General features: G+C 48.1%; 1 protein-coding gene across 5 annotated transcripts in view; it reads left to right on the forward strand.

Annotated features, from left to right (window-relative positions):
- The window catches only part of LOC147604325 (mechanosensitive ion channel protein 5-like), a 95259-nt gene that overhangs the window by 58454 nt on the left and 14567 nt on the right, over window positions 1-22238 (forward strand). For 2 of the 5 annotated variants that reach the window (XM_086795238.1, XM_086795240.1), the window contains 2 exons: window positions 8600-8631; window positions 12600-12876. In XM_086795238.1, coding sequence (XP_086651364.1) covers window positions 8600-8631; window positions 12600-12876 — 309 coding nt within the window. Of the gene's footprint in view, window positions 1-8599; window positions 8632-12599; window positions 12877-22238 lie in introns of those variants that run through there. The other 3 variants (XM_086795239.1, XR_015265407.1, XM_086795241.1) reach the window with 3 other exon arrangements.

Consider the following 22238-nt stretch of genomic DNA (forward strand, 5'->3'; position numbering starts at 1 on the left):
GTCGGTATTTTTCCAGTGGGAGTGAAATTGGCTCAAAGAAGGATTGCCTCTCCTATTTGTCCAAGATGTCATCATACTACTGAGAGTGCTCCGCATTTATTGTGGTCTTGTTCATATTCAAGAAACCTTCTAGACAAGATCTCCTATTTTTTATCTCTCAGATTTCCTGCACACAGGTTCTATAAGTTTTTCTGGATGTTTGGCACCTTATCAGCTTCATTGTCACAGTATTCTCTTTTCTTCCATTGGATCAGATACTGGGCCTTATGGACCCTCTGGGTACAGCGAAATCATACATATCTGAATTCACCCCTTCAGCACCCTTATGAGTTCTTCCGAGCCTCATTGCGGCAGTCCTTATATGATGCCGTGCATGAGGGAGATTTGGATGTTTCTTGTATTTAGCTTTTCTTTTACTGTTTCTGATGGATAGGGCATAGGCTCCTTTCTTAAGCACTGCCCTGATCTTGCATAGAACTTTTTTACTGCTGTTTTTAAGTTATAGGGTTTAGACATCCTCCTGATGTCAAACCCTTTTGTACATTTATGATATAATGCAATTTGTGTGTGTGTTTATACAAAAAAAAAAAAAAGTGTGTGTGTGTGTGTGTAAATGCACAAAAGAGGCTGATGGATTGGAAATTAGATAGATAGATGCCTGGTCATAAGCCTATTTCATTTGATCAATTGACTGGCAGATAGAGCATATAAGGTGATTATTTCTCCCCCATGGATTGCTGAGCACGCTAACCAGCTTTGGTGGATATCTAACCATTGCATTGGTGGAAAACATGCCTTAATAGAATTTGGAAAATAAATTCCCTTTGAACAGAGAGTCTTCTTATGGAGATGCCTGGTTGGGGTGCTCCCTGTGGGTATACTATTGGCCAAGAGATACATTGCCTCACCACACTGTTTTACAGGTGCTATCATGCACGAGAAACGGTACCTCATTTGCTTTGACACTATCCGTCTTCTCGTGCTCTTCTTGATAGGCTTTTTGAATATTTGAAGGCTCGTTTTCCTCGGCATCATTTCTCCAAGCAATTCTGGCTTTTTGACGGACATTCCAATGAATTATCGGACTACTCACAGTTTCTTGCGTGGACAAGATTCTGGACACTATGGACTCTCTGGCATGATAGAAATCAACGAGTCTTTACCGACCTATGAGTTGATACCTATACTTGTTTCAGACGCTCTTTGTGTGAATCTCGCCAGGATTCTTATGCCTTGGGTGAGATCACTACTAGGCAATTAGATGTGTTTTTTCACTGTTTCTAGCTTTTCCTTTCTTATGGACAGCTATGCTTGTACCATAGCTTGAGTAATTAATTAGACGGCAGTTTAACATTAAAAAAAAAAATTGTGTGTATGGGTGTGTGTGTGTATGTGCACATAGTATGTATGTGTGTGTGTGTGTGTGTGAAAAGCTTTAAGGTTGCTCAAAATGGACCTGCTTTGCTCGCCAAAAATGCATGGTGGTTTGAATATTATAAACATCAAATTTCATGTGCTGGCAAGAAAGATCACTATGCTCAAAACCTTTTTTCAACAAGAGCAGCCTTGGTCTATCATGTTGGCAATTCTGTGTGGTCGGATGCGCACAAATGCTTATGGTCGCTGGTTGGTTGATCCATCGGAAGTAGTGCTTGGCAAATTTCAAGGTAAAATCCCTGGTTGTCCATTTTCTACTTCCTTGATTTAGGATTGGAAGAAAGTGCTCTCTCGCATCAAATGGTCTCCCCATCCTGCTTCTATAGCTTCCTCGCTTCGAATGGAAAGCATACATTGGAGTGCTGTTTTTTACTCTCCCCTTGCTGTACAACAACCAATCAGAGCTTACAATCTTATGAAATTGGGCATCCGGTTCATTGACGACGTAGTGGATACTACAGGACAAATTCTTTCTTTTCCGGCAGCATGCCAACAATACAATCTTGGGATGCATCATAGATCTATATGGAAAGCTATTGCAGATCTCTTACACCCTTTCATTCCGATTCCAACATTGGATGTAAGAGACAGGCTTCAAGATTGGCATCTTCAGTCTTCAGGTTCAAGATTATCCTCTCAATCTTTGCATCTATTGACTTCTATACAGGCTTATCGATTAATATTACCTCCTCCATGGATTGCTCAGCATGCTAATTCTCTTTGGCATCTAGATAAGTCTTTAGCTTGGTGGAAAGCAAAACTGACATTGATATGGAAGTTGAAAATGCCATTGAAACAGAGACTCTTTCTCTGGAGATGCATTGTCGGTATTTTTCCAGTGGGAGTGAAATTGGCTCAAAAAAGGAATGCCTCTCCTATTTGTCCAAGATGTCATCATACTACTGAGAGTGTTCCGCATTTATTGTGGTCTTGTTCATATTCCAGAAACCTTCTGGACAAGATCTCCTATTTTTTATCTCTCAGATTTCCTGCACACAGGTTCTACAAGTTTTTCTGGATGTTTGGCACCTTATCAGATTCTTTGTCACAGTTTTCTCTTTTCTTCCATTGGATCAGATACTGGGCCTTATGGACCCTCTGGCTACAGCGAAATCATACATATCTGAATTCACCCCTTCAGCACCCTTATGAGTTCTTCCGAGCCTGGTTGCGGCAGTCCTTATATGATGCCGTGCATGAGGGAGATTTGGATGTTTCTTGTGTTCAGCTTTTCTTTTACTGTTTCTGATGGATAGGGCATAGGCTCTTTTCTTGAGCACTGCCCTGATCTTGCATAGAACTTTTTTACTGCTGTTTTTAAGTTCTAGGGTTTAGACATCCTCCTGATGTCAAACCCTTTTGTACATTTATGATATAATGCAATTTCAACTAGTTTTACTAAAAAAAAAAGTGTGTGTGTGTGTGTGTGTATGTGCACGTAGTAGCTGGCTCGCTTCTGGAGAGACCTGCAACCTGCTCGCTTTTGGAGAGACCTGCGACCTGCTCGCGACCATCTGCGACCTGCTCGCTTCTCACCTGCGCGTGCGGAGAGACCTGCGACTTGCTCGCTTCTGTCTTGCAACCTGTTCGCTTCTGGCTTGCAACCTGCTCGCTTCTGTCTTGCGACTTGCTCGCTTCTCACCTGCCCGCTTCTCAACTGCGTACTGCTTGCCTGCGTAAGCTTCTCGTGTGTGTGTCATGATTTGACTATGTGAACTGCAGATTCAGCCCTTCTTTTCTTTTTGCCTTTTCCCTCTCTTTTGTGCGCGTGTGTGTGTGCGTGCGTGTGTGTATGTGTGTGTGTAATGTCCTATGTCCAGTTCTATTTGCCTTTGCTGCATTGGTCCTCCAGGGATATTTTAGTCTTTATGTCTCAAGCTATGGAGATGTTATGGAGGACAAAAATTGCTGTGAAAGCATTGAGACTGATGAAGATGGAAATGGTGTGCTCTCCTAGGATGCATGGTGGACTTAATGTCCTCAATATAAGATATCATGTACTTGCAAGGAAGGCGACTATGCTGCATACTTTTCTCCGCCAACAACAGCCATGGACTTGTATGCTAGCATCCATGTGTGTCAACATGAGGACTTGTGCTTATGGTCATTGGATTACTGATCATTGGGAGGTTGTCATTGGGAAATTTGTAGTGAAGATACTTGGCTGTCCTTTCTCTACTGCTTTGATACTTGACTGGAAACAAGTACTTTCTAAGATCAAATGGGCTCCTGATAATTGCTCGGGGACAAACTCAATGAGGAAAGAAAGTATTCATTGGAGTGCCATCTTTGACATTCCACTCGCTTTACAGGAACCTGTTCGGGCATACAATCCATGAAATTGGGAATTAGATACATACATGATGTGGTAGATGATCAGGGCTATGTCTTATCTTTTCCTCAGGCCACTGCGTCCTATGCATTGGAAATGCATCATAGGTGTATATGGAAGAAAATTGCTGATTTATTACATCCTTTTCTACTTGTTCCTCCTGTGGCTGACACAGACAGGCTTACGGATTGGCAATTGCAACCCTCTGCTACATGCACTCATCCTGTTCCTCTTTCCCATAGTCACAGGGGACGGCGGGGACGGAGCCTAGGAACGTTGGGACGCCGAAACGGGACGGCGCACGGACGGGGACGGACGGACGTCCCCCGACTGGCGTTTCAAACAGGGGACGGCGCAGGGGACGGCGGAGGGACGGGGGACGGCCTGTGCGGGGGACGGCAGAGAGCCGTTGCGCCTGCGCCTGCGCGGGTCTGCGCCCGTTTCTGGCCGTTGCACCTGCCTGCCGCCTGCGTGCCTTCGTAGCCGTTTATGGCTGTTGGGCCTGGGCTCTTCTAGCCGTTTATGGCTGTTGGGCCTTGGCCCTCTCTCTCTCTCTTGCCCTTGAGGCTTTCCTCTCTCTCTTGCCTATCTATATAAGAGCCCACCTCTACAAGGCTACAAGCACACACAAGTTCATTGCTCATTGCTCAAGCTTTCAAGGCTCAAGCTCCTTGAATCTTCTCTCTTCCAACTTCCAAGTTCCAAGCTCTAGGGCCTAGGCTCTCACGGTCTCACCTCTCCCTCAAGCCTCTTGAGTCTTCCAACTTCCAAGCCTCTAGGCTCTCTCTCTCTCTCTCTCTCTCTCTCTCTCATTCCTCAAGGCTCAAGAGTCAAGCCATCTTCAACCATGGCATCCTCCTCACGTGCCGGGGCTTCTCGTAGAAGGACAACGGGATGGACATGGTGGGAGGAGGTAAATTACACCACATCCGTTCATGGAGGCGGTTCTTGGCCATGGGTATGCAAGCTTTGCCCATACCGGCGAACGGGTGGCGCCGACAAAGTGCGAGCCCACCTCTTGCATGAGAGTGGGCATGAGGTGAGGTTTTGCACGAATGTCACGCCCGAGAAGAGACGGGAACTTCTTGACAAGCTTAGCGTCTACGAAGCGGTCGAAGCGACAAGAAGGACACCACGAGTGGCCGTGGATCCCGCGACGATGGGGAGAGGAACTCAAGCCTCTACCATGGAGTCATGTGGTGGATCGGGATCATGCACACCATCACCTTCGCCATCAAGTCGGAATGTTACTCCATCCACGACACCGGCACCCTCCATTCCACGGCCTCTCAATCATTACGTGGCCCACGGCGACAATCTACACTTGGGGAGAATTGGAACCCCAAGTTGAAGGAGGAGGTGGATATGGCGGTGGCCCGCTTCTTCTTCCACGACCACATTGCCTTTCAAGCGGCTAGGTAAGTGCAATCGATCATTGCCAATTCATCATTCATGTTTTCATCATCCTAGTCCCCTTCTCATTAGTAAATTACTTTCTTGAATAGGTCGGAATACTTCAAGGTAATGGTTAAGAAGATTGGGGAGTATGGCTCAACCTATACGCCCCCCTCATCCGAGAGTTTGCGCACTACATTGCTCGACAAGGAGAAGCGCATTGTAGAGCAAGCGGCCGACAACACAAAGCGGCAATGGGAGAGGAACGGAGTCTCCCTCATTGTGGATGGATGGAGTGACACCCGCAAGAGGAGTATTCACGGCATGGTTGCATATTCCCATGGAGAGATGTACTTCATCTCATCTCATGATGCATCCGGCACTGGGAAGAGCGCGGATGTGCTTGCGGCGGAGTGGGCTACCACCATGGAGATCGTTGGCCCCGAGCATGTAGTGGGCTTTGTTGCGGATGGGGAGCCTTCCAATAGGGCGGCGGGAGCTATTCTCCAAAGTATGTATGGACATGTCACGGTGTCCTTTTGTATGGCTCATTGCCTAAACAACCTCCTCAAGGACATCGGGGCATTACCATGGATCAGCCCGCTCATTGAGGAGGCCAACACCATGGTCTCCTTTGTCCTCAACCACCAAAGACTTCGGCATGAGTTCAACAAGAGGTCCTGTCTCTCTCTCCTCAAATATTCCGACACCCGGTTTGCCTACAACTTTCTCATGTTGGGCCGGTTGAAGGATTGTAGTGGTGCTTTGAGGGGGCTTTTCCTTAGCGACGAGTTTGTCACCATGCAAGAGTCCCATACAAACACTGGCCAAGAGTGTAGGCTACGGGCGGATGACGCCTCTTGGTGGGAGCGTGTGAAGACCATAGATGCTATGGTGAGGCCCATAGTCCACCTGTTGAGGATTGTAGACGCTATGCAGCCATGCATAGGCAAGGTCTACGAGGCCATGGATCGCATGATAGAGAAGTTGAAAGACTTCGTGCGTGACGAAGACAGATACGAGGAGATCCATGCCTTGTGTCTAGGAAGGTGGAATACCTACTACTCTCCATTGCATGCAGCAGCTTATGTGGTGGACCCAGAATTCCAAGGCAACAAGCAGGAGAGCGACCGGGAGGTGAGCGCTGGATGGAGGATCATCTTGGATCGTCTTGTGCCTGATGCATCGGTTAGGCGCAAGATCAGGGACCAGCTTTCGATGTACAGGTCATTTCATGGCTCCTATGGCTGTCATGATGCACAGGTTGACCGCTCCAAAGTTGGTGCTGCTCTATGGTGGGAGGACTTTGGTTCAGATGGACTGGAGCTGCAGCAGCTTGCCATCCGCATACTTAGCCAGGCCGTCAGCTCCTCTTGCTTGGAGCAACTTTGGAGTACCTACAGCCACATTGCCTCTAGGAAGAGGAACCGACTTGGGGTAGAGCGTGCCAATGACCTTGTCTTCGTCAGCGCGAACTTGCGAATGCTTTGCAAGAGCGTGACCAAGAAGGCAGATTCCTTCACCGAGTGGGAGATGAGTCAACAAGAAGAGCAACGGGAGGATGAGGTGCAGGAGCAGCATGCCAGTGAGGATGAGACTGAGGATGAGCTTGATGCTTCTTTGGCAGCCGCACAAGCTACCCATGACCATGAGGCGAGCACTTCACGTGGATGATCATTCATGGATCATGATTCATGGGCCTTACTACTTAGCTCTAGCCTCTAGCCTCTAGTCTTCAGCACTTTTTAAGTTTTTTGTCATTGACTCATTTGAGTCCGTCCTTGTATTTTGCCTCCTTAAGGCTTAGTCCCGACTCCTGAGTCCTGACTCTTGAGTCATGACTCATTTTGTATCTACTTAATTATTAATATGACTCAAAATCTTACCATTTTAGTGTAAATTTGTGCTCATTTTGATGTACTTCCAAAGTAGAATAAGTGCAGAGTAGAAAAATTTTAAAAAAAAGTATTTTTTGAGTGCCGTTCCCTCCCCCGTCCCCGTTCCCTACTTACGGCCGTCCCCCGTCCCGTCCCCGTCCCCGTCACCGTCCCCCGTCCCTTGTGACTATGCTCTTTTCGCCTTAACCTCCATCAAAGCTTACAGGCTTCTGCAGCCTGCTCCATGGATTCAGCAACATGCTAATTCCCTGTGGCATATAAGGAAGTCCCTCTCATGGTGGCGGAAGAATCTCGGGATGTTATGGAAGTGTAAAATGCCATTGAAACAAAGACTTTTTCTTTGGAGATGTATGACAGGCACATTGTCAGTGGGGGTCACACTTGCTAAACGTCGCATTGCACCATCCACATGTTTAAGATGTCAGGCTCCTTCAGAGACTGTTCTTCATTTTCTTTGGCATTGCCCGTGTTCTAGGATCCTCCTCAGGAGAATTTCAGATTATCTTCGGCTCCGTTTCCCGAGTCACAGATTTGGGAAACATTTCTGGCTCTTTGGCAGATTTATGAGGTCTTTGTCTCAATACTCACTATTCCTCTCTTGGGTGAGATATTGGGCTCTTTGGACAATCTGGAGTGAGCATAATTTGGCATACTTGGGTCGGCAGATTCACAAGTCATATGAATCTTTCCGAGCCTCATTGCGGCAATCCTTATATGATGCCTGCCATGAGGGTGATATGGATGCTTCTTGCATAGAGCTTTTCTTTTTATGTTTCTGATCTTTGGGATACTCTCCATTTCGGAGACCTCCCATCATGTAAATTTATGAGCATATAAATATACTGCACTGGATATTACCAAAAAAAAAAAAGTATGTGCACGTAGTATGTATGTGTGTGTGTGTGTATGTATGTATGTATGCATGGTTGGATTTGACACTTTCATCACTGGATATTACCAAAAAAAAAAAAGTATGTGCACGTAGTATGTATGTGTGTGTGTGTGTATGTATGTATGTATGCATGGTTGGATTTGACACTTTCATCATTTGGATGAGATATTGGGCACTCTGGACTATTTGGAAGGCTAGGAATCATATTATGTTTCGATAGCCTTCTCTAGATGCTTATACTTTCTTTCGTGCCAATCTTCACTAGTCCCTACATGACTGTCGACACCTGGAGGCATTTTGACATCCCACAATTTGAAGTCTTTTTCTACTGTTTTTAGATTTCTTCCTTGGATGACTTCTCTTTGAAGTACATCCTCCCCATGTATAGTGTTTCTTGGTAATAGAAAACTGGTTTTTACTATTTAGATTTCTTCCTTGGATGACTTTTCTTTGAAGTACATCGTCCCCATGTATAGTGTTTCTTGGTAATAGAAAACTGGTTTTTACTAAAAAAAAGTATGTATGTATGTATGTGTGTGTATGTATATGTATATGTACATTTACATACGTACATGCATACATAAAATTATTTCAGAGTTGTTTTACCTTGATGTATTATTAAAAACGTCATTCTTGTATCTGCAGGAGATGAATGTCCTCAACACCATTTTTCTAGGGTAAGCATATGACTGTCGCTGACACCAAAGCAGTCATAATGAACAGAATATTGTAATGCTAAAGAATAATATCTTATTTGCTAAAATTTCTCAAAAGGCTGGGTTTGTTGCATGGACCAGTTAGTATTTACATGGTACAAGCTGATCACCTCACTGAATTACTTGTTTATTTAGACTTAGAATATATATATTTTTTTCCAGAGAAGAGACTTCTATTAAGTATGAAAAATATACAAAGGGAGATTTCAAACCAAACTAGGTGGAGATCTCAACCAATCGGGTGCCTTGTGTTGCCAACAAGGTCCCATATGGGTGGAAATGAAGAATAGACCATGATCCCACTCTCTCATAAACTAGCCGCATTGTCTCTCTCCGGCCCAGGTTGTCATAAGGGTATGGATAATATCATTGCAAATCTTGCTAAGGCACTGTGTCCAAGACAATAGTGCCCTCTATGGCCTCAGTGCATCTAGCCTTCGAGATGTGCAATAATCTCCCATAGACTTAGAATATTGAGGATCATTGGGATTTCTCTATGAAAGAGAGAAATACACAAGAAGATTCATACATGACTTTTGGCAAGATGCACACCCATACTCCATGTTTCTCAATTTAAAGGACTTCTTTAGGGAGTAGCACATGCTCACTTTCCTCTTGCTAGCTATGTATGCTATGTAGAGAGAAATCCCAATGATCTTCGTAGCATACATAGCTAGCAAGAGGAAAGTTGGGATTTCTCTCTACATAGCATACATAGCTAGCAAGAGGAAAGTGAGCATGTGCTACGCCCTAAAGAAGCCCTTTAAATTGAGAAACATGGAGTATGGGTGTGCATCTTGCCTTTCACATAAACGTCATGTATGAATCTTCTTGTGTATTCCCAATGATCTTTATAGCATACAGAGCTAGCAAGAGGAAAGTGAGCATGTGCTACTCCCTAAAGAAGTCCTTTAAATCGAGAAACATGGAGTATGGGTGTGCATCTTGCCTTTCACATAAAAGTCATGTATGAATCTTCTTGTGTATTTCTCTCTTTCATGTGCCTTTCTTGTTGCAGGCCATTCCCACTGCATTAACCCTCGGAGTGCTCCTTATGCCGTGTAGATGTCTTTGCAATAATTGTCAAGTGCACCCACTGCACCTAGGTGGCACGTGGGGATAGTTATGCTATCAGTGCAAGTTTTGGGTTAATCTTGTGTTACTTGGCATGCATATGGCTGCATCTTACCATCTACGGTTTTAGTTCGTTGCTGTCTTGATTTGTGTTTGTCCTCTAAAGCTTCAAGTTCACATAAGTCACCATAGAAGTTAGCAATAGCTCTCACAAAAGGTTCTCACACATCTAGGGAATGTTCACACACAAATCCACACATAGAAGTGGATGACTGGCTCACTTCCCAAGTATTGTAACGGGGAGGGCAGATCCCGGAGCACTTAACTATTAACTCAGTTAAATACAAAGCTAAGCACAATTGAAGTACTGCAATACCAACACCAATAATACCACAATGTGGGTTGAAGCAGGGCGAACTCCCCCTCCCCATAGTATTTGATTACCACAAGTGGTCAATAAACCACCTGATTTCCATTACAATGGTATGATGAAAACAAAATCAAACATGACTTTGGGTTTCTATTGTTGGACAACTGATATGGTAGCCTACTGTCCCCTGGCTTCATTTCCTGGTCATATTTCGAAGATTCAGTTTCTTTTGCTTTGTTTCCCCCACGCCCCCCCCGCGCCCCCCCCTGCGCCCCTGGAAAAGAGACTTCTATTAAGTATCAAAAAGTTTACAAGAAGGAAGATTTCAGATCAGGCAGGGGGAAATTTCAACCAATCTAGTGCCTTGTGCTGCCAGTAAGGTCCCATATGAGAGATATATTGAAAAAGATCCCATGATCCCGTTCTCTCATGAATTGGCCACGTTTTCTCTCTGTAGCCCTCGACGATCCCTGAATCATGGGCCAAGTGGCCATGAGTGTGTGGATAATATCACACTAGATCCTGCAAATGCACTGTGTATGATAAACCAAAGTGCCCTCCATGGCCTCAATGATCTCCCATGCAGTGTCCAATCTTTGTGTTGGTGATACGTAGCCAACTCTAGCATGTCTTGAAAATGGCACCGTTGACCCAATCCCTGGGTGACCCACATGACCTTATCTCTGTCGTTCCCTTCTAACTTGAGTTGCGGGCCCAACTATGTCAACCAAGCAATAGCACCATAGTCACAAGAAATGTTTCGAGGTTTTTCAGGTTTTGTTTCGAAAGGTTTCGTCCCTCGGCTAAGAAATTGCGAGGTTTCGAAAAATCATTAATCTCATAAAGTATAAATACTTAAAGAAATTATAGTAGCTATCTAAAAACAGTGTAATGATGAAGAAATGATGTCTTCTCACACATTTCGGAGAACCATCCTTATTTTGGTGAGGCATTATGACAATTTTGCTTGATTGATCAAGGACTCTTAAGAAATTGAAGAAGAGAAGATAGAAATTGGGAAAGATTCAAGACATTGAAGGACTGTGTATGAAGAAAAAGGGGAAAGAAGAGAGGAGAAGAAGAACAAGGGAGAAAAAGAAGAGGAGAGAAGAAGAGAAGGGAAGAAGAAGAGGAGAGAAGAAGAGAATGAAGGAGTAGAGGTGAAAGAAGTAGCAGAAGATGGAAGGAAATCCCTAGTGACCCTATATAGTGCGCGTGCACCTCCTCCATCTTGCTCCTATCATCCACAGCCTGGCAATCCTAGCATGAAATCTTCATACATTCATCCTGTTAGGTAAGGAAAGCTGAAGGTTGCTTGCATGTGTGTAGAATCCATCCTCAAATGAAGAGTCTTTGGCTTTGAAGAATAAGTAGAAGCTCCTCTTAAGTAGTCCTCTAGCGTAGCAGGCTGATTACATGGGCTAGGTTGTTAATTAGTGTTATCCCATATGTTATAGCTATCTATAGGTCAATAGTTGCTATATAAGTGGGATGAGCCTATTGAGTGGACGATTGTATTTTGTCAGATGACAGAGGCTTGTGCCGAGGCTTGGGACACGGTCCACTCCAAGCCTTAGCCCTTGTGCTCGAGGGTGGTCTACCATTGTAGACCTATAGTTCGGTCATGAGCGAGCCTGCACGATCTCTAATTTGGAAACTAATCATGTTTGCCCTGTGTTTAGGAGATGTATGGGCATAACAGTCGTGATAGTAGCTTGCCAGTTATGGCACACGAGGAATCATTTTACCTATGTTCCTAAAGTAGAAGAGAGGGGTGCAGCTGAACTCATCAAACATGAGCCACCATTACTCACACATGGTCAATGCATCATTCAGAGATTCCAAGCAAGGCAAATTGTAATCCAACATACATGAAAAATTGAAGGAAAACAATTTAAACTGATGGGTTGAATAAGCTTTAAGTAAGGATGCAAGATTCATACATGTCTGTAAATGGTTTCATGGGCACATGCCATCTATTTAGAAGGAGACCATCATGTGCTTAGTTTTACTTGTTTTGTCTAGAGTCATGTGATGTGATAGTTTCTGAACCCATCAAACATGAGCCACCATTACTCACGCATGGTCAATTTACCATTCAGAGATGAAAGGCCATCGTGTGCTTAGTTTTACTTGTTTTGTCTAGATTCATGAGAGGTGATAGTTTCTGAACCCATCAAACATGAGCCACCATTGCTCATGCATGGTCAATTTACCACTCAGAGATGAAAGGCAATGGTAATCCAACATACATGAAAGCTTGAAGGAAAACAATTTAACTGATTGCTTGAATAAGCTTTTGAAGTAAGGATGCAAGCTTCATACATGTCTGTAAATGGTTTCATGGGCACATGCCTTCTATTTAGAAGGAGACCATCACATGCTTAATTTTACTTGTTATGTCTAGAGTCATATGCGGTGATAGTTTTCGTTGTTTTAATGTGTTCTGGCACTTCCTTCTGCCCTTTTCTTTCTATTGCTTCAGGCCCTCAAATGAGAAAGTGTATTTTCCCAATTCTTTACTTAGTGTAAAAGCGATCTCGAACTATTACAGAAGTCCAGATCAGGGCGATGCTATTGAATTTCAAATACATATGAGCACTCCAGCGGAAAAACTTGGGATATTGAAGGAGAGGATGCAACGATACATTGAAAGCTTGCCACAATTCTGGTATCCAGACTTTCGTATTGTATGTGACAAAATCCAAGACTCTAACAAGATGACCATGGCAATTTGGATGAGACATCGGATCAACTTTCAGGTAGGGCTCTCAACAACATTTTCAATCAAGGTATTGTATATTATATATATATGTATATGTATATGTATATGTATACATATATATGTATATGTATATGTATATGTATATCTATCTATATATATATATATATATATATATATATATATATATATATATATATGTATATGTATATGTATATGTGTATATGTACATATATATATATATGTATATGTATATGTATATATATATGTATATATGTATATGTATATATATACATATGTATATATATATATATATATATATGTATATGTATATATATATATTTTGGGTGTGTGTGTGTGTGAAAGGGGAGACCTAAAGAGACCACAAAATTGCCACACTATCACGGATAGTTATTGCATGTTCAAGATTAATAGACCACCTTTATAGATTGCACTTGCATGATTGGGCTATACTTAAATTTTGTGAAGCTAGGGTAGTTGCCAAAGTATCTATGACAAATAGTTTACCAGTTGGGATATTTTTAAAGGTAAACATTATGGAAGGACCCATCTCTTAGATTCGGACATGTGGCAATAAAGTGGATCAAAGTGAGACAAGATGCCTCACACTTGTCACTTCAGCTACTATATGGCTCTCCACTTGTCATTATAGCCTTCTCTTGCCATTTTAGCTCATGGGATGCCCAAATTCATAAATTGGACCCCTCTCTTCATTAGGAGGAGGCTCTCTTGTTGCACACTAGCCTCTACCATATTGGTTGCTTGTGTTCTCGTCAATTACTACTTGTGGAGAGTTCTTACACTCCTTCACTCCCCTCAATAGAAGGTTTCTTTAGCCTCTTGATGGCTGCACCTTCCCTGTACTGGCTGATTTATGTATTGTACCGGCTGAATGGAGGGTTGTACTAGCTAATTTGAGGGCTGTACCTACTGTACCAGCCCATGTTCTTCTTGTACTGGCTGAATGGAGGGTTGTATTGACTGAAAAGAGGGCTGTACCTAGTGTACCAGTCCATGTGTTGTATCGGTTGAATGGAGAGTTATATCTTTTTTTTTCCGAGAAAAGATCCTTTCATTAGTTATTAAAAAAAAAACCGCCCACTGGGCTACAAAGAACCTCTCCTGCTCATAAGAAGGCAGAGCAGAGATCTAATCAAGGCAGCTAGGGAGACTCTCCCTAGGTGCAAAAAAGTACAATAAAGGTACAGATAATTGAGAGGCTATATCATACAATAGGGGGGGAGGGAGGGGAATCCACACAGGTGGCCTGTAGTGCCAACGGGGAGTACCCACGTGTAGAGAATAGAATGGGCCGCTGCGCCAAGTGGTGTGGAAGGCCTAGCGCCGCAAGATCGCTTGATCCGAGTCGCCCCGGATGCGGTCATACTGTCCTCGCAGGGTGTGAATCAACTCCTGCCAGATAGCCCGAACAGTCTCTGCTGGTGGCTCCAGTCTCCCCTCAAAGGCCCTGAAACAACGGGCTCTCCAGGTGAACCATATGGTGAGGCTGTTGAGGAGCTCCCATCGTAGTTCCCTCTCCTGTGTCCCAGCCGGCGGACGAGAAATCCGATGAAGGAACAAGGCGAGGCTGGCCCCTAATGAATCTGATGGCCTGGCTGTCCTGCTCCGTCTCGTATCCCAGAGAAGGCCCTGACGAAGTCGACCATGCAGCGGCTGCCCACGTATACATGCCCTCTGGAGAGAGGGGGGCCAAAATGCGTAGCATCCTCAGCCAAATCTGCTGCGCCTGTGGATAGTCCCAAAGGCAATGTCTCTGTGTCTCCCATGGGTGGCCGCATCGGACGCAGGCCGACGGAAGGCCACTGTAGACAAGCCAGGTGCCAACTGCAGAGCCCCCGTGGGCAACCAGCCCACTGGAAAGTCGAGATCCTGCGTGCCTGTCGACTAGCCCAGAGCCTGGTCCAAAAATCCTCCAAGAACTCCTGTGAGAGGCCCTGTAGCCGCCAATGCTCCGATGCAGCTGGAGAGACCATCCTCCTCGCAGTCAAAATATGCCTCTCCAACCGAACAGTGTACTGGAAGAAGGTGATCTCTGTGGCCTCAGGGGACGCATAAGGATCGTGCCACTCGTACTCGCCAGGGTCCCACTGGAGCCGGGCCAAGGGGCGCGCAGCATATGCCCATATGCGCCAACAATCAGAGTCCACATCTGTAGGGTCAGGATCAATATGCCACTTCCGAGAAGCGGCGGCCACTACCCGAATCCTCTGAAAGATGCACTCTGCAACCAAAGGCGACTCGCCTCCACTCTCTGAAGTCTGCCCTCCTCCTGTATCTCATAGTAGAGGCATCTGCCATCCTCAGTGCAAGCTCTGACAGCAATCAGGATCTCCAACTGTGTAAAGGCTCCCATCCACCGTGGGGCCGCTGGCTCGAAAGGCGTGAACCACTCCTAAGTGAGTGCCCCTGAATGTCATCCCTCATAATCAGCCCCCCTCTGAAGTGACTCCGCCTCTCCGCCTGGATCTCCTCCGGGAGACTGCAAAAGGCCTGCCAATCTCCAAAACTGCGTGCTGGGCGTGCCGCCAATGGTCCCCAGGCTAGACGAGGCCGAGAGCCCAGCATATGACCCTGCTTTGTGCGTACCGCGGGGCTCCAGATGAGCGGCTGTCTGGCCCGCTTCTCATCACAAGTAGGAGGTCTCTGAGAAAGCCCCGGTCTCAGAAGCTCCCACGCTCGCAGAATGCTCAAGGCAAATCTGTCCTCCCATCCTCTACTGAGGCCTGTCCTCCTCATCTCTATGAAGATCCACCGTATCTTTGGTACCCAAGTGCCCCCTGCTGGGGGAGCTCTAGCCTGCAGCCGCTGAAAAAGAAGCTCCTTCCAAGGCTCAGCGCCGCCTGGAAGCAGCCCCCGAACAATAAGCTTCCCTAGCAAGGCTCTACTCTGATCAGCTGGATCTATAATGCCCAAGCCCCCCTGGGCCCTCGGAAGAGTAATAACTGCCCAAGCAACCTTAGCCCGGGCCGGCTGACCATCCCGCCCAGACCAAAGAAAGTTCCTGATCAGCCTCTGTACTTGGCTGATGCAGGAGCTCGAGAAGATCCAGCAAGACGTGATGTACCACATAGTCGCTAAAAGCACCTGATTTGTCACCACCACCCTCCCAGCCAAGATAGCCGAGCTATACTCCAATATAAAAGCTTCTTTCGAATACTCAGAAGAAGCGGGGCGATCTGCTGCTCAGGTGACAAATCAAGTCCAATCTGGCAACCCAGATACCGCACTACTGTACCAGGAGGAATCCATCTAAAACCCGGGTCTGGGCTCCATGCCGGAGTGGGAGCGCTACTGATCCAAAAGGCCAATTGATCAATGCTCCCGAAGCCACACCAAAAACCTGTAGCGACTGCTCTGCTCTCTGTAGGTTGGCCTCCTGGCCATGCAAAAACAATCCCTTGTCATCAGCAAACTCAGAATCGAGCAGGTCCTCACCCTGGACTGGGAGCTGGAGTCCTCTCAAACCAACCTCCTCTGCTATCAGATACATGCTCATAGCCTCTGCAAAGAAGAGAAAAAGGAACGGGGCAAGCGGGCATCCCTGGCGGACTGATCTAGTCAGCTCAAAACTCGGCCCCCGCCCTCCTGCCATCAACACTTGGCTACGAGGTGTGGAATATAGAGCCGCCACTCCTCGAATCCAGTCTGGCTCAAAACCCAGGCGAAGCATAGTGCCCTCTAGAAAAACCCCAATCGACTCTATCATATGCCTTCTCAAAATTGAGAAGCATCACGACCAAGTCCTCTCCGAGAAATCTAGCTCGGGCCGTCGCCTCCCAGAAGGTGAAAATGTTGTCAAGGATACTGCGCTCCTTGACGAATCCTGTCTGGGTAGCATGAATCAACTCCCCAAGGAAGGCTGGATCCTCAAACTCAAGGCCTTTGCTAAGACCTTGTAGACAGTATTGAGGATCGTAATAGGTCTCCAATGCCGAATATCATCTGACACTCCCTCCCCCTTGGGGATAAGAAAGATCAAGCCCTCTGAAAAGCTCTGCGACATCACCCCAGTGTCGACAACATACTGAAAGCCCCTGCGGAGGCCTGGCCCCAAAAGGTCGCAACAGCGCATAAAAAAGGCAGGCGTCAATCCGTCCTCCCCAGGGCAACTATGACGCGGAAGGACCCTCAAGGCCTCAACAAGCTCATCCTCTGAAAGGGGCTCACCCAAAACTGTGCGCATACGATCTGTGACCCTCCTCTGCACATGGGCCCATACAGTCTGTCTGCAAGCATCACGTGCCTCCGTGGTGGCTGGCTCCGTTGAAAGCAGGTCTCTATAGAACTCAGTGGCAATGGCTCTAATCTCCCCGGGCTTAGTGGCTAACAATCCGTCCTGCCTCCTGAGCTGGCGTACTCCTGCTCGAGCATGGCGGGGTCCGGTAATCTCAAAAAACTCCCCAGTCACTCTATCCCCAAGTTGCGTCCACCACTGAGAGGCCTGGCGATGATAGTAGAACTCATGTCTCTGCTCCTCTGTCTCTCTAACCTCCTGGCGTGCTTGGCTCAGCTGGGATGCCACCCACTCACATGTAGGCAGCTGCTCCTGAAGACGCTGGAGCGAAGCAAGGCTACGTCTCAAGCGACGCTCCCGCTCTCGTGTCTCTCCCAGCCGTGTCAAGGCTGTAGCGTGCAAAAAAGAGCTGAGCTCGATGAGTCCCTGGGCACACTGGCCTGCTGCATCCAGGTCAGAGCTCTGGCTATCATGCCATATCCTCTCAATGTCCTCAGAAAGACTGGGATCTGTAAGTATCCTCTCTGGATCCTCAACTGCAAGCTGGTCTCCCGTGTCCTCTCCTCAAGTGTCAAAATAACTAGCGCATGGTCTGAAAAAGAGGTGCCAGCGAGAATGCCAACGGAGCCACCACGCTCCCCGAACCTGTCGCCCACATAGAAGCGATCAATCCGGGAGAGATTAGTCCCTTCCTGCCGGCGATCCGACCAAGAAAAACTAAGACTGTCCTGAGAGCGGGAGAAAGCCTCATGCTGCCATGCATGAGTGATCCTCAGTGTCATACAAAATCGCTCCCAAGCTGCAAGCTCCGTGCCGTGCACTGTAACATGACTGCCTCCCACCCTATCGGCCGGGTCCTCAAGCATGTTGAAGTCTACCCCGACACACCAATGTGCGGCCTCGGGCAATGCATCTGTAACAAGGGTCCAGAAATCTGCTCTGGCACTAGCATGGTTGGGCGCATAGACATTGAGCACACCAAAGTGCTCATCGTGCATCCTCAGAATAACATATTGTGCTCTACCAGGCACAATGACCCCGCGATCCACAATGGCCTGCCGCCATACATCTGCAATGACCATACATACTCCTCCCTGCCCACCCAAAGGGCCAAAACCTGCAGACCAAAATGTGTCCCATCTACCAGGCATCACCGAACCATATCTCCGAATCCTGCTCTCACTCAAATGGTGCTCCTGCATCATCAGAATATCAATACTGCCCCCAACCAGGCATCTCTGAAGCTCCTGCCTCAAGCAACCACGATAACGTACATAGTGTGCGCCGCCAAGGCCCTATACATTCCATGAGATGATCCTCATGGATGACCTGCTGAGGTGGAGGCTGTCTCAGCCATACGGCGGGCCTTCGCAAGCGGCTTGGATGGAGAGTAGTCCCCATCCGAGCGGCTACGAATCTGCCCCCCCCCCCCCCCCCCCCCCCCCCCCCCCCGTGTGCTGCAAGAGTCTCGGACCAGGCGCCAGTGGCTGTGTCCCATGGCGACTGCCTCCCGCTCAGAGAGAGCAACCTCATGTATGCATACATAGCCAGGGTCGCGTGCTAGGTCTGCCACTATGCGAACCACCAAATGTCGGATCCCGGAGGCATCCGCACTCCCGGTATCAAAGAAATGTGCCAACTCCCAGAGTCGGCCTATCACGTCTATCATCTCCAAGATCGCTCACATGGTGAGAAAACTCAACTGCCCGAGTCTTCAAAACACTAAGAGCGAGATCCAGAGTCCACTCCCAGTCGCTAGTGCCGCAGAGAGGGAAGGAGAAGGCCACAGCTGAATCAAGTGCCTCCTCCCCTCGGGCCGGAGGTATCACCACATGAACTCTGATGGGTGCTGGCTCATGGGGGCCCCCCGCTCCAAAAAGCCGTGTGAAGGAGTAGTCGAAAGCCTCCGAGCGTTGTCTAGTGTCGAGACTACTCAGCCGACTGCGGATAGAGGATATCCGTGAAGCACGAATCGGCATGGTAGGTCTCCTCTGCGGTGCTCGAGCAAGGTCGGTGCTCAGTGCCCGCCGGACTGCAGGTGATCGCCAGGATACTGCCAGTGCCTCTCGGGGAGCTGAGGCGAGCGGAGGGGGAGGAGGGGGGGGAGAAGGGGGTGGGGAAGGAGCCGCTGAAAAAGCGGGAGCGGGAGGAGGCGACGGTGGAAGCGAGGCGGGAGGGGGGGACGGGGAAGGGGGGGGTGGGGAAGAAGGAGGGGGTGCTGGCATCTCCTGATCCTCAGGTTGCGCTGGGGTCTCCTCCTGGAGGGGAGCAAAACTGTTTCTCATGGGAACCCAATGATGCTGAGGCTGTGACTGTTGCTACATCGGTCTCTGGGCATGCTGCTGTGGCTGCCTCCCTCTACGGCGCCCCTGTCCAGGTTGCCAATCCGAGTCTCTGTGGGCTGAGCAGGTGTCCGGAGGCTGCGTGCCGAGCCACATCTGTGGGCGGGCCATCGGTGGTCTGCTGCTGCGGTGAAGGTCGGGGTCTCCTGCGAGGGCAGGCCTTGGCCAGGTGGCTGACCTGCCTGCATATGAAACACTGGTTCGGGAGCCCCGAAAACTCCACTCTCTGATCTATCCATCCCCCCCCCCTATCCTAGGTAGCTGAATGACCTTCGGAAGGGAGGAGATGTCAGGAACCAAAACTCTGACCGAAGGTAGGCCAGCTGCTTTAGCCACCACTGAAGCTGCTGTGGGGCCAGTCTCAAGCCCCGAGCCCACCAATGATCCTATCCTAGAAAGGAGCAGAAGGTACTCGCGGCGGAGTCCAGGAAAGCAAACTGTGACATGGAATAGGCGCTCTCCTTGCTTGGCCGCTGCTGGATCGAAACCATGCTGCCAAGGTCTGAAGAAGGCCCGAGCGCCCCTGATGTCGAGGGGACTCATGGCTAGGACCTGGGCCATGCTCTGGGCTGTCTCGAACTCGATCTGGTAGTGTTCACGGCCCAGTAATTGAACGTCCAGGATCTTGTCCACATCTGCAAGAAGGCGGGCCTGGAGAAGATCCCGGATCTCCCCTCTGCTGGGGCGAGTGCCAACTATACGATAGATGGTGGAATGTGCCTGGAGGCGTTCCACCTCTGCGGCGAGGCTCACTTCCTCTTCTGGCGAAAGAGAAAGCCTGATGGTCAGGGGCGGGCGAGGGGGCTGCGGAAGAGTCCCTCTGAGGTGAGGCGGGAGGAGCCTCCATCAGAGTCTGAAGCTGAGTGGAGGGCGAAGTGAAACGGAGGGTCCTGCAAGAACCGAGCTGCACAAAAAGGCGAAGCGGGGAGGGAAAAGGGGAAAAGGCGGAAGACAGAGGGGGATGGGAGGAAGATAGAGGGGAAGGGGGCGGAAGACAGAGGGGGGCGGAAAAGAGGGGCGGAAGGCAGAGGCGGAGAAGAGAGGGGGGGTTGTGGAGAACGCAAAGGGGGGGGGGGGGGGGGGGGGGGGCGGGGAGGGGTGACAGGAAGCGGGGGGGGGAGGGCGGGGCAGGCAGGGGTGACAGGAAGCGGAGGAAGGGGGGGGGGGGGAGCGGGTGACAGGGCAGGCGGGCAGGGGGGGCGACGGGCGCGAATGGGGAAGGGGCGGGGGGACGCGAGAAGCACAGGGCGTGGAGAGAGGGGGGGGTGCGAGCAGGCGGGGAAAACAATCATGAGGGGCGGGAGGGGGGGTGTGAGCCGGCGACAGTTCGAGCAGGGGCGGGGGCTACAGCTTCAGCGAGCATGCTGTTTGGATTCTATAATGGAGGTTATACTTGTTGTACCAGCTCTATGCATGAAGACCCAGTGGCATTTCTACAACCTGTTTACTGGCTGAATTTTCTGGTTGCCTCATATTGGGCTGTGTTATGGCATTTTTTTTTCAGAAAGAGACTTCTATTAAGTATGAGAAAAGCATACAACAATCACAGCTATAAGCCGGAAGAGAATAGAATCACCCCAATATGTAAGGTGATTTCAACCACTGAGGAGCATCATGATGCCATGTAAGACCTGTAGTACTAGAGGAAAAGAAGATGCCATGGTCCCATTCCCGCATAAATATCACACGCTTCGCCTACGCAGAACGAGAGGGCCCCTGAATGCGAGCCCAAGTAGCCATAAGAGTGTGGATGATATCACCCCATATAGTACTAATGCACTGAGACCCAAAAATCTGGACACCCTCAATAGCCTCCGTGCATCTAGCTCTCCAGATCTGCCATGCTGTAATACTGGCGATAATCTCCCAACTGGTGTCAATCCTCTGTCTAGGGGGTGTATAATCAGAGTGAGGAACATCCTGCAATAAACCATGCTGGGCAATACCTCTACGAATGAAAAAAACAGAATCTGTACCACTGCCCTCATAAAAAAGTTGCGGACCGGACTGGGAGAGCCAAGCAACTGCTCCCCAAGTCACATGCATGCTCGGCCACTCAATTTGCCCATAAGTTGGGCTACAGGACCCCAAATCTGCTGTGCAATGCTACACCCCCATAGACAATGTTGTACGGACTCAGAATCTGCCGCACATCTAGGACAGAAAGGTGCTACACCGAAAACTGATCTCCATTGATTGGTGGGGAGACCACCATGTAAGAATAACCAAAAGAAATGAGAGATCTGGCTCCTTCTGTATGAGTGCCAAAGTCTATGCCAATATCTGCGCTGTATCACTGGAGAAATATCATAGCTCTCCCAATGAGGCCTGAGAGTAGGAATCCTATGCATTTGTTGAGTGAGGAGAAGCCTGGCATTCCGAACAGTGAAACTGAAAAAAGGAAGGCTTTTCAAAGGATCGAAGGCATCAATCCACTCCCACTCTCCTGGATCCCACTGAAGATATCTGATAGAATTGCCACCATATAGCCACAAACACCAAGAGCCATGAGTCACTATCTGAGGAGAAGGGTCAATGAACCAGTGCTTCCCCGAGCGACCAACAATCCTCACTGGACTAAGCCTAGTGTTTGGTATGATCTCCTCGATACTACATCTCCTCAATCTCCCACCATGCATGATAGAATACATGAGGAAATCTGTATCCTCCTGGCCTGGCAGAGCAATGATCTGCAGAGGTATGCCTATCCTCGAAAAAACTCCCAGCCAACTCAGATGATAGTCTCCGTGAACGGTCCCAGAAAGCCACTCATGCGGAATAGCT

The sequence above is a fragment of the Cibotium barometz genome, chromosome 62 (genome assembly GCF_041138505.1).
Source record: "Cibotium barometz isolate CiBa-2024 chromosome 62, ASM4113850v1, whole genome shotgun sequence".
Classification (NCBI taxonomy): domain Eukaryota; kingdom Viridiplantae; phylum Streptophyta; class Polypodiopsida; order Cyatheales; family Cibotiaceae; genus Cibotium; species Cibotium barometz.